Source organism: Salvelinus alpinus, chromosome 22 (assembly GCF_045679555.1).
Source record: "Salvelinus alpinus chromosome 22, SLU_Salpinus.1, whole genome shotgun sequence".
Lineage (NCBI taxonomy): Eukaryota > Metazoa > Chordata > Actinopteri > Salmoniformes > Salmonidae > Salvelinus > Salvelinus alpinus.
This window is the reverse complement of record NC_092107.1, coordinates 14,969,641-14,982,092: the sequence shown is the minus strand read 5'-3', so window position 1 is coordinate 14,982,092 and position 12,452 is coordinate 14,969,641. Positions and strand designations below refer to the sequence as shown.

General features: G+C 42.3%; 1 protein-coding gene across 1 annotated transcript in view; it reads right to left on the bottom strand.

Moving 5' to 3' along the window:
* Positions 1–1,156: 1,156 nt before the first annotated feature.
* Positions 1,157–12,452, bottom strand: part of LOC139549093 (G-protein coupled receptor 4-like) — a 28,863-nt gene continuing 17,567 nt past the window's right edge. The window contains exon 2 of the mRNA XM_071359213.1: positions 1,157–3,333. Coding sequence (XP_071215314.1) covers positions 1,702–2,847 — 1,146 coding nt within the window. The 5' untranslated portion in view covers positions 2,848–3,333 and the 3' untranslated portion in view covers positions 1,157–1,701. The remainder of the gene's footprint in view (positions 3,334–12,452) is intronic.

The window sequence follows — 12,452 nt, the reverse complement described above, 5'->3', positions numbered from 1 at the left end:
AAGAGGCCTACGCCAATAACAACAACAAACATCAGTGGAATGGAATAGTCTAAGGCTGTGATATTTTACTGGTCGTTCGTTCCCGGAGTATTTTTGTGACAAGAGCTCCTTTAGAAATACCATTTTGTACAGACTCCAGACAAACCTAGTGTATGTCACTTGCTTACACCTCCTCCTGAAGTTTCCACAATTAGATGATTCAAAATCAATTTTAAGACATAGCTTAATCTAATTTAAACACTCATTCGTATTTCCATATTGACTTAACAAAGTAGGTCACCAGGCTCGCTTTAAACCCATTCATATCAATGAAAACATAACCTGCCTCTCGGAGATAAGACGGCCATTGTATTTGAACTATTGACCTTAATCATTTCCACGTCATTAAGCAAAACCATTAAAACCACAGAGGCAGAGTGAGAGGCTGCAGATGGCCTCAATCTGATCTGGGAAACACTTGACTGGCAGAGCTGTGATCACCTCTGATTAGGAATCTCACTGGCTCATTAGCAGGTAAGCGGTGATGATGAGGGTGATAATCGCCTTGCCCTGCTTACTTTAAATAGGCACATGATGCAGGTCTTGCAACGCCAATGTAGCGTAGCCCTGGATGTATTTATTTTTATTTCACCTTCATTTAACTCGCTCTGTATTGTTACCATTAGGAGGAGTTATGTCTCCCTGACATCTCAAGAGCACCCACCCTCTGCATGCAACAATGTGACAGTCCCATCGACGGTCCATCAGCCACAGGGCGGGGGAAAACACCTTCTTTTTTTTCCCGCCAGTGGAATCACCCATCATCCTCATTCTCACATCAGGGAATGGTGTGATATTGCAGTGTGAATGTCATTATGTGTGATTTTCGGATATGACAGACAAGACACAAGAACTGTTAATGGGGACATTAATCTTAAGTGTTTGTTATTCTATCTATTCAAATAGGCACCAACTGCAAGACAATATACAGTAGCCTTATTAAGTGTATGCCAATGAACATTGAAGAAAGACACCAACACAACACTGTTATCAGGCCCATGGTCAACACTCTAATGCTTTTACGGCAACACATCAACCATACAGTTGACCCCCCGACTTTGGTTTCCTGACATGTTATTTGTTCAATGTACCGTTAGAGCAGACACCACACAGTTGAAACGATGATACACTTCATTTATTTCCCAGTGAAATTGTCGAACAAAGACACGTAGCACTGTGCTTCACTCTCCGGCTGACAGAAGACATTTGGGATTTTTGGAGCTGTTACAAGGCATCTGGAGGCTCATTGAAAGAGAAATGTAAACATGTCAAATCCATTGTTAGATAACCCTGTCCCACCCAGATCACATACCTAATATAGATGACGAGGTGGAGAAAGAAACAGTTTGATGGCAAACATCCTTAGTTTCACTTTGCATCACATCTATGCGACTGAACTTACTGTGGTCTTTCTTACTGTCGTCACAATGTACTCGTGGTCAATCTCGATATGACTATGTTCGTCTGTATCAAACACATTTCAATCGCAGTTTACCATTTGAGGTACATAATATGAGGTGTCATCCCCAAAACGGATAAAACATTTCACATGAGAATTCTAAAATCTCTCCCACATTCTATTCTACATAAACTGAATCATTCCCCACTTCCACATAGTCTTGTGTTTTCTCATGTCCGCCCATTGCGGATCAGGATGGCTGTTCATTTCTTAACACTGAGTATGGTCATCTGAAGACACTCCTCTTTGAGGGCCACCAGCTCTGTCTTGTAGGTGCTGGCCTTGACCTCGCTGTACAGGCCCAGTTGCTTTTTGGTGGACAGTGGTGTCTCCAAGGTGACAGATCCAGCTGTCAGTGCGTCAGCTGGCGAGGGCGATTTCCGCTTGAAGACCCCCAGCAGGGTGGTGAGCGCATGACCAACGTCATGGCGTGCGCCCTCGTTAACAAAACAATAGAGGATGGGGTCAGCCACACAGTTCAGGCTGGTGAGCGCCAGCGCCACGTGGTAGGCTGCAAACAGGTCCTCCTCTGCGCCACAGTTGCAGGGCTTCTGGAGGAAGAGGATGCTGCGACACAGGAGGAGCACGTGGTATGGCCCGAAGCACAGCAATACGATCAGGATTAGACTCAGCGCTAGGCGCTTGATCTTGGCCTTCTCGTGACACTCCGTGGACACATTGCCGCGCACCGCCCGCAGAATGCCCCGGTAAGCACCCAGCATGAGCAGCCAGGGAACCAGGAAACCCAGAAAGGTCCGGTAAAGGTTCATGCCCGCCACCCAGTCTTGCATGGGGTACTTCTCGAAGCAGAAGGTGTGGTTGAAACGGTCCTGGAAGAGCTCATCGTGGAAGAGGGGTGCAGAGTTGGCCACTATCTCGATGGTCCACACCACGGAACTGACCAGCACGGCGGTTTTGACCCGCCGGACTTTGGCGAATTTGAGCGGGTAGGCCACGGCCAGGTATCGGTCGATGGAGATGCAGCAGAGGAAGGCGATGCTGACGTAGATGTTGGTGTAGAAAATGAATCCGAATAGCTTGCAGGAATTCTGGCCGTGAATCCAGTCGTCGTGCTGGAGGAAGTAGTCGATCCATAGGGGCAGGGTGCCGATGTAGAGGAGGTCAGCCACGGAGAGGTTGATCAAGTAGATGCCCAGCTCGTTTTTCTGCTTCACCTGCAAGTAAGCCGCCCACAGAGCCATGCAGTTGGTGGGCAGGCCCAGGACGATGACAATGATGTACAGCGTAGGCTGGAAGTACTGGTCGATCTTTGAGTCCACATTGCAGAAGGAAATGTTGCACATTGTCCTCATATTCTGTAGGTGCATTGTTATTTTGACACTAAGCATTTGCAGGGTCAGGACAATCCGACATGTTGTTGTTAATGAGAAGGAAAGAGGGAAAACGACATTCCGTACAGTGACGTTTCCTTCTTGTTGTTGAGTAATTCCTTATATCCAGGCCTGAAAGCAGACGTTTTCTCCAGGCGGGCTTCACATGTCAAACAGCCGTCTCCCATTTCCCAGTTGGGTCCCACACCTTTTCAGAGGAAGAAGACAAGAAGAGAAAAAAAAGGAGAAGTGGTGAAATACAACCCCTCTTATTGACAAAGAGCCAGGCCTCCACAAGGACCTCATAAATCTTGGAGAGACTATTGTCCCGGGTCTGTCGCTAGCTGGATGGGGTGGAGTGGGAGGACCGGGCCACTCTGTGCTGGATGAGAGCTCTTCAAAGGCCAAACACACACACTTCCTCCAAGAGAGTCACTGACGATCCATGCCACGCACACAGCAGCAGCAGGCAATCTGTTAACTCAGGCCTCAGGCTCTGCCCACCTGAAACAGAAGAAAGGAGAGCGTGTGAGATAGTGTGTCTTGCCAATTCCAATTCGTTTCAGTTTTCCAACCCAGTCAGTTTTTCACATACAGTTCATGTTTATGCACTTGGAGTGAATTGTCAGATCCATTAAATTCTCAAGTTACCCTATATCAGCTTTCTGCTGCCTATTGTTTCTGGTATGTAGTCTAACGTTGAACTTCCAATACTCCTCACCTCTCTGCTTGTTTCAAGCCATTATTATTTATTCTTAGATCATTCCGGTCTTTCTCAGTTTCTTATCTTTTTAAGATATCTTCATAGTGTATGCTTTGCACAAGAATATAATGACATACTTGATATGAAAGTGTTTACTTTTCTATTGAAAACACAGCAATCACCACAGCCACATTACAAGGTCCTCCTTCTTGAACAGAAATACAAACGGACACAAGGGACAGCCCTGTCTTATCCACCTGTCATGATTGGTCCAATTAGTCACAATTCTGATGGAAACTACACCAATCACTAGTAGCATAATATTCAGTAGTGAACAGTAGTTACAGTATGGCCCTGAAAGATACCATGCTAGTCTTTGTAGTGAAAGGAAGGATGGACCACTCCTATGGTGACCTTGTCAAATACAGTTCAATGGGAACACTCCTATTGATATACAGCAGAATAACTGGATCACAAAACACGTAGTCAGCAAGCCATAATAAGTTACGGTTAAGTACCCACAATAGGACAGATAAAATGACACAGTCATGGTGACGAGCGACCAATAATGTAAATCATTCTCGTCAGTTTGCAAGTACGTCCGTGTGTGCGTGTATGGTCTATGGGTACATTTATCCCTGGGAATACCCCCTAATGACTAGGGTACGGAAAAGTAAAAGACAGGGGCATGTTAATAATTCAACGTAATTCTAGTGTATCCAGGGCACAACATAGTGCAATTCCATTGTGTGTTGTATCAAGGTGTCATTTTCCTATCACCATTCAATTACAGGCAACAAAAAAAAAATTCTTGAGGATTTTACACAGCATGCTTATAGCTATTACACCCTAACTGTCATACTTGCATTGTAAAATGATGTCAAGAATTTTCTATCTGTTTATTGATTTATCTACCACAGGGAGGAGGAGTGGAGAGGTGCTGAGTAGCAGAGATAGGCTAGGGTAATGCTGTAAGGAAAGATAATGCAAGTAGACTTCAATTCATCCTCAGAAATGTCTAATGACACTTGCATACATCAGCGCCAGCACTAATATTATGATGGCGGGATTTTACATTCTATGCTGTTGGGGTTATTTTCGTTTTCACAGATTTAAAGCTTATGTGGATCTGGTTTCTTTCCAGGAAAAAATTAACACTGAAGAATGTGGTTTGTGCCTACTGTCAATTTCAGATGCTTATCTCAGAGTGTTTGCATGCGAAGGAGGAATCTTAACACTGCAATGTCAACTACAATATAATGTAGTTGTGATCTATACCTGACCCTGAGACAAACTGGACTTAACATGCTTGATATTTGGTTGACTTTGAAGTTAATCATACACAGGTCTTTCTATTAATGCTCACCCTGGTGATTTTTAATTTTTACATTATTTGCCTGGGTATATTCATTTTCTGTACTTAGACTGTGTTGACAACTCTTCCTTCATGGCTCAGTGACCACACTGATGTTATCATCATAGCTGCACTAGTCTTTTGAAGGTTGTAGGCGTACTGACAACATTCATCAGGTTTAACGTCTTCCAACAGTTTGCTTTGGCTTACAAGCCTCAGCCTGTATAATACAACTCATCAGAAGGGTGTTTTGTCCTGTGTCCTCCTACCTGGTCAGTCGAGCCCAGAGGCCTGCCTGGCTGGATGACCCTTGGAATTGTGCTCTGTCTAAAACCTGTGCCATATTGGACGTTATGCTAGCCAGTGGTTTGTGAGGGCTTGACATTGTTGGCCACGCAGCCTATAGATTCCAGTGGGAGCAGCAGGGGGGAACTAGGGGAGCCTGTGCTAACCTGGAACACATTGTGCAACAAAGCGTGGCGTTTGATCAGCTGCCAGCTAGGATTATCGAAGCCTCGCCACACAAAGCCCGCCACGTTGGCTGTCGCGCCCAGCACCCCCGCACAATGCATTCGCCCTTCACTCCCATAAATGTGCTTAGCCCACACTTTTTGCTCACTCCTACAAATGTCATTTCCGTTCAACTGATTTTGGTCTGTAGGTCTTTTGTTTACTTTTGTTTCAGAGATTTCCATTGTCAAGGGGGTATATACGTTGGATGTCTTTCCCTGGGTATATTCAGCTATAGTTTGCGTGAGAGTGTGCTCTTATACCATAATACAGTGGGTAACTGAAACGAATTGAAAACGTTGATGAATGATGGATCCCAACTTAACTCAGTCTAATTTCACAAAGTCACTGTGAGCCCTACCATGATCTTGGCCCCACCTTTGTGTAGAAGTTATCATGATGTGCTAACTCACAGAAGAGTGCTGTTGGTCTGTGCCATTGTACCCTGGTAATTGGGGTACATGTAGGTCACCCTCTATAATGAATTAATAATAGGCCAGACTTTTCCATAGAACCAGCATAACAGGTCTCAAAGCGTGATTAAGTACAAGTGCTCTAACAAGGAGCTCTAACATTACAGGAACTTCCCAGTGAGCATTTCTGGATGTCTAGTGGTTTAACCATGAGCAAAAGCTGATGGACCTAACATAGTGAGAAAGCTCTCACTCAGACACAAGACGACGGTGTGTTCAGGAGAATCGGAAACTAGCTGGCGGTTAGCCAAACACTCACGTTGACGATGAAACACCGGAGTAGAAGTACTACGACTAACAACACAAGTAAATCCAGGACAAAGGAGTCTAGACATGGTCTTCTTAATCTTAACCCATTAGACTCTATACTGTACCATCATGAACTAGTGATTCTGATATATACATAGCCACAGGAAAAACACTAGGATACGGTCTATTGAGATTATTTGGTCAGCTTTGTTGAACTAATCCTAATGCCAATGAAAACAGAGCTTGCACAGTATTGAAATTACTAAACACATAGGCCTTGGTTTGTTTCTTTATTAAATTTAGGTTAGTGGACCATTAGCTTCAGGTTAGTCAGGAGTCACACAGCTGAAGCACCAGCGGCCTCCATACCTCTGTGTGTTATTTCTTTGAAACGTATCAGATAACTGTGATCTATTGTTCACAGTTATATCTATTTGACCAACCTTCATACGTTTCATAATGGCGACTTGAGCTCTTTAGATTCAACGACAGTCGCCACTTTACCGCACATGAAAGAGTGCATTTGTTCAACTGAATTAGCAGTGTACCCTGGCCAATGTTCAAACGGCACGTAATACTAAAACTGACAGACACGGTTAAGTCTGAAAACCATTTACCATAATATAATAATTTGATCTATTTTCAGCTCGGGAGAAATTGTCGGTGTTGCTTGGATTGGGGCAGGAAAAACAAGGATGTGCGTTTCATTCAGACAGTTCTATCTAACCTGGCGATGGCTGTCCAAGCCGCACAGCAACCAGTCAAAACTATTCAAACTATTCCTTTTCTGATAGAAATGTAACCCTTTTGGTGAACCCTATGATGAACGGACAATTGAGAAGCTAGGGCCACAATAGACAGTTCATAATCGATTTACATTAATTTAGCCTATGACATTTTCATTGGGAAACTTTGAGATTGTAATAAACTTCTAAAGTATAATTTCTTTGACACAAGTGACATAGTAAATACACTCCAGGTAATATATGCTTCAAAGCACAGATCTAAGATCAGTTTTTCCTACTCCTCACTCCAGATCAGTGCGGATAAGCAATCTATACATACTGACCCAACATTACTTAATATTAGCAATGGTAAGGATGGTTGTTCACTCCCTGTAACATAACCAGTTGGACAAGTGACATAACCAGTTGGACAAGTGACATAACCAGTTGGACAAGTGACATAACCAGTTGGACAAGTGACATAACCAGTTGGACAAGTGACATAACCAGTTGGACAAGTGACATAACCAGTTGGACAAGTGACATAACCAGTTGGACAAGTGACATAACCAGTTGGACAAGTGACATAACCAGTTGGACAGTGTCGCAGGCATTCACAAGTCTGTGTTTTGGACAGGTCGTCCCAGTAGACGGCCCAGTTGGTCCCAGTTTAATAATGAGCGTAAACACATAGACTTCCTGATGGCCTCGGCGAGGACCCCTCTCTGTCAACTCTCTGAGGTCGGGTGGGAAAGACCCTGAATTATCAAATCAGCTGCACAACAATGAACACAGTAGGGGTGGTGAGCACGAACCTGGCAGTGTTTCAATCAACTACCAGCAATGCCCGGGAGAGAGAGAGGCACTTCTGCTTCCCCCTCACTTAACAAGAGTGAGAGAGAGAGAGAGAGAGAGAGTGAGAGAGAGAGATAGACAGAAACAGGATGATGGGTCTAAAATTGAGCTGCATGATTATTCATTCATTAGGGCAGATCAGTGAGAGGATACTACGAGAGGGTTTGGCAGGTCTCCTAAACAGACAACAAACAGAGGGGTCAGCTAAGGGTTATTTGTGTTCGACTGAATGCATAGAGCACAGGGAAAGGTCAAAGGGATCATGTCGTCTGCAACTCCCTGACTCTGGTCTCTGAAGAACTTGGACTTTTACTTTGTATTCTAATTGGAATGCATTCATTAGCAGTTCCACAAGTGTGAATAACAAATGGGCTCATCAGATAGTTATGATTGTGAGATGATAATTATTCAAATAATCAATCAAAGCACAAAAAATATCAATGTTAAAAACAATGTAATATTTTTTAAAATAAATGTACATTATTCTGGTATGTTTAATTTCATCCCCAAATACATACTTGATTACCCACTGGTTGGGCAGGGGGTCTAGAGGACCTACAAGGTTTACCACAAAAAACATATTGAAAAAGTGTTTTGAGGACTAAATTGCTAATCTACTACCTTTCCTGAAAATCCCACCCCCAATAATTAATTGACAGGTCTGAAACCCTATCAACCCTGTGACTCACATATATCCTGCTCCTCCCCTGACAATCCCACCCACAGTGATAGATGTGGCCACTGTCTGTGACGTATTTAGAATTCAAGGCACACTTAACTTGTCTCAGCAGCATACACATTTGATGCAACAAGAGAAGAAATGGCTTAATTGGTCGATATTACTTACCAAGCTAAGCAGAGCTGTTTCATCGGGATACAAATATCAAAAACCAAATCAAATCAAACATTTCCTGTGCATACTGGCACAGCTACTGGGCATGCAGTTTTCTGCAAAGGTGCAACCTTTGGTAGGCAACCCACACAGAATCAGAGGCTGAGATACAGAAAAGCAGACATGATGGTTCATACAGGCAACGTGAAAGGATCCAATGAATTTGCTTGTGGCGCATGCAGCTAAAATGATATGTGACAACATCCTGAGTGCATCGGACATTGAACAACGATACAAATGTAACAACAGCACAAGAAAATAGATAAACAATGTTATTTTTCCGGTGCCTTTTCAATTTTAAAACACCAGTTGTGCAGCACACGAGTGCTTTCTAACTGCACTGAAGCAAAACAGTGGCGTGCGGGAGTGAAGCAAGACTTTAGAGTGGTCAAAACCATTCATCTTGAGGTGACGGGGGAGGGAGTGCAAAACGCAATCTGTTAATTATTATATCATATATAAAATATTTTAATACATACTAGCTCAAAACATTACTAATCATTGAAAATGACAAATTACCCAATGGATCATGTTCATTTTCTGGTAAAAAAAAGAGGGTGTAACAAAACCCACATTTTTCACCCCTATTTTGAAAGTGGGGGTGCAGCTGCTCCATTTGCTCCATTGCTCAACGTTGTTTAAAAGTAATTTGTCAACCTATTGTGATGTGGACCCAACACGAAAAATACATTGAACTTTAAGTAAGTCATCAACCAGTCCTGTTTTCATCTCATTTCAACCAGCGTTGTAAACATTGAAATTAGGGTAAAACCTCAACTGAAATACATTGACTTAACCGGTTGTTACATCAATCTAATTTCAACATAATCATCAGAACTATGTATACATTTTAATTTCAATGAAAATTCCACAGAAATGTACAAAATATTTTCATCCTACTGTATATTCAATATAGCCTATATTGGGGTGTTTGAGATTATGTTGAACTTTGAATAACATTGAATAGTTAAAAGTAACTCCTATAACTCAAATACAATATGTCTAATAAAATATGATATTCTACATACTGTCAACCACCCCAATATACACTGAGTATACCAAACATTTGGAAAACCTTTCTAATATTGAGTTCCCCCCTACCCCTTTGCCCTCAGAAAAGCCTAAATTCGTCGGGGCATGGACTCTACAGGTGTCGAAAGCGTTCCACAGGTATGTTGGCCCATGTTGACTCCAATGCTTCCAACAGTTGTGTTAAGTTGGCTGGATGTCCTTTGGGTGGTGGACCATTTTTGATACACACGGGAAACTTGAGTGTGAAAAACCCAGCAGCGTTGCAGTTCTTGACACAAACCGGTTTGCCTGGCACCTACTAGCATACCCCGATAAAAGGCACTTAAAAGTTTTGTCATGCTCATTCACCCTCTGAATGACACACATACACAATCCTTCTTTAAATTGTCTCCTCCCCTTCATCTTCACTGATTGAAGTGGGTTTAACAAGTGACATCAATAAGGGATCATAGCTTTCACCTGGATTCACCCGGTCAGTCTATGTCATTGAAAGAGCAGGTGTTCTTAATGTTTTGTATACTCAGTGTATATTGAACATAGGGATGAAAAAGATTTGTTATGTTTCTACGTGGAATTTAACGCAATTTCAACGTATACATAGTTCTGATGATTATGTTGAAATTAGATTGAAGTAAAAACATATTAGTCCGGTTAAGTCAATGTTTTTAAGTTGACGTTTTAACCTAATTTCAATGTTTACAACGCTGGTTGAAATGAGATGAAAACAGTGCTGGATGATGGCTTTTTTCAAATCCAATGTATTTTCCATGTTGATTCCACGTCACAATACGTCGACAAATTACGTTGAAACAACGTTAATTCAACCAGTGTGTGCCGTGTGGGTAGGAAATGACATGACATAACTCAAGCTAGCAGCTGCCGCTGACATAATAACTGGTGAAGTGGAAAAATAATATCTAACCAACATAATACAGACGCTGCCACTCATAGGTCTAGCTATGAATCACAAAACGTTTTCATCAAAAGAAATGAAAGTCGTAAGACAATAATCGTCTTTAGAGGGATTACTTGCCTCACTGATTCTAAACCCACAGGATGCAGCTGTACACTAGGGCTACACATGGCCATCTGAAGTCCAGCTGCCATTGGACATAGTTATTGTGACATCACAACATACAGTATACTGTACAAGATGAAACCCTGATGAGGGAAGCATAGCTGTCAAACTGTTGGTATCTATTACATGTATTGCATAGGAGCCATAAGAGTGCGTGGGTGTTATTTTCTTAATGTACTGTACCATAACACAGCAATGCTATCTACAGAATGTAGATAAGAGTTGAGATCTTCTTCAGGTTCAACACATTCGAGCTCATATGTTGTTGTGCTCTCCGGGGAATCTTGCTCATCCAGCTGGTGGAGAGGCCACACTGTGCTGAGTCTCTGGTGTCACACAATGTCCTGTACCGAACTCAACTGAACCAGAGCTAGCTGACTGCCGAGGGCATCTGTTTTCAAAAGTCTCTGTCACCACTGTTTGGAGTATGTTTGCCAGAGGCCAAACTCAGATGTGAAGATACAGGCACTTTGTGTGGCCGCACTGGCCTGGTGATGGCTTTGAAGTGATCTAATGTTCGCCTTTTTTGCAACGGTCAACACAACATCTGTTCAAATGAAGAACTGCACGTAGTTTGGTTTGTCACAAGGAAGCAGAGCAGGGCACAACTCTACAAGACCCACAATGAATAGATGTTCACATTCAAATGATTCATATAATGACAAATTCGACTTGGCCTTTATCAGGGCTGTGTAAGGTGACGAGGTAACAGGAAGTATATTATATAATGTGCCATGTTCAGATTCTCAAAACAAATCCATTAACTTCTCTAGGATAGGGGATAGCATTTTCACTTTGGATGAATAGCGTGCCCAGAGTGAACTGCCTCCTACTCTGTCCCAGATGCTAATATATGCATATTATTATTACTATTGGATATAAAACACTCTGAAGTTTCTAAAACTGTTTGAATGATGTCTGTAAGTATAACAGAACTCATACGGCAGGCAAAAACCTGAGAAAAAATCCAAACAGGAAGTGAGAATTCTGAGGCTGGTCGATTTTCAACTCATCGCCTATTCAAATCCCAGTAAGATATGGATCTGTTTGCACTTCCTACGCCTTCCACTAGACGTCAACAGTCTGTAGAACGTTGAATGAAGCATCTACTGTGATGTGGGGCCGGATGAGAGGTGTTTCAGTCAGTGGTCTGGCAGAATGCCAGTTCCTGGTCACGCGCATTCCAAATGATATCGTCTTGCGTTCCATTACTTCTGTAGACGCAAAGGAATTCTCCGGTTGGAACGTTATTGAATATTTATGATAACAACATCCTGAAGATTGATTCTCTACTTAGTTTGACCAGTTTATTCGACCTGTAATATAACATTTTGAAGTTTTCGTCCGACGTTCGCTTGGATCTGCGCGAGCGCTTGGACATGTGTACTAAACGTGCTAGCAAAAGTAGCTACTTGGACATAAATAATGGACATTATCAACAAAACAACAATTTATTGTGGAACTAGGATTCCTGGGAGTGCATTCTGATGAAGATCATCAAAGGTAAGGGAATATTTATGATGTAATTTCGTATTTCTGTTGACCTCAAAATGGCGGAGAAATGTTGTTTATATCTGAGCGCCGTCTCAGATTATTGCATGGTGTGCTTTTCCGTAAAGTTTTTTTGAAATCTGACACAGCGGTTGCATTAAGAACAAGTGTATCTTTAATTCTATGTGTATTCTAAAGTGTATGATGAGTATTTATGTTATTAGATGTGGCTCTCTGCAATTTCTCCGGATATTTTGTAGG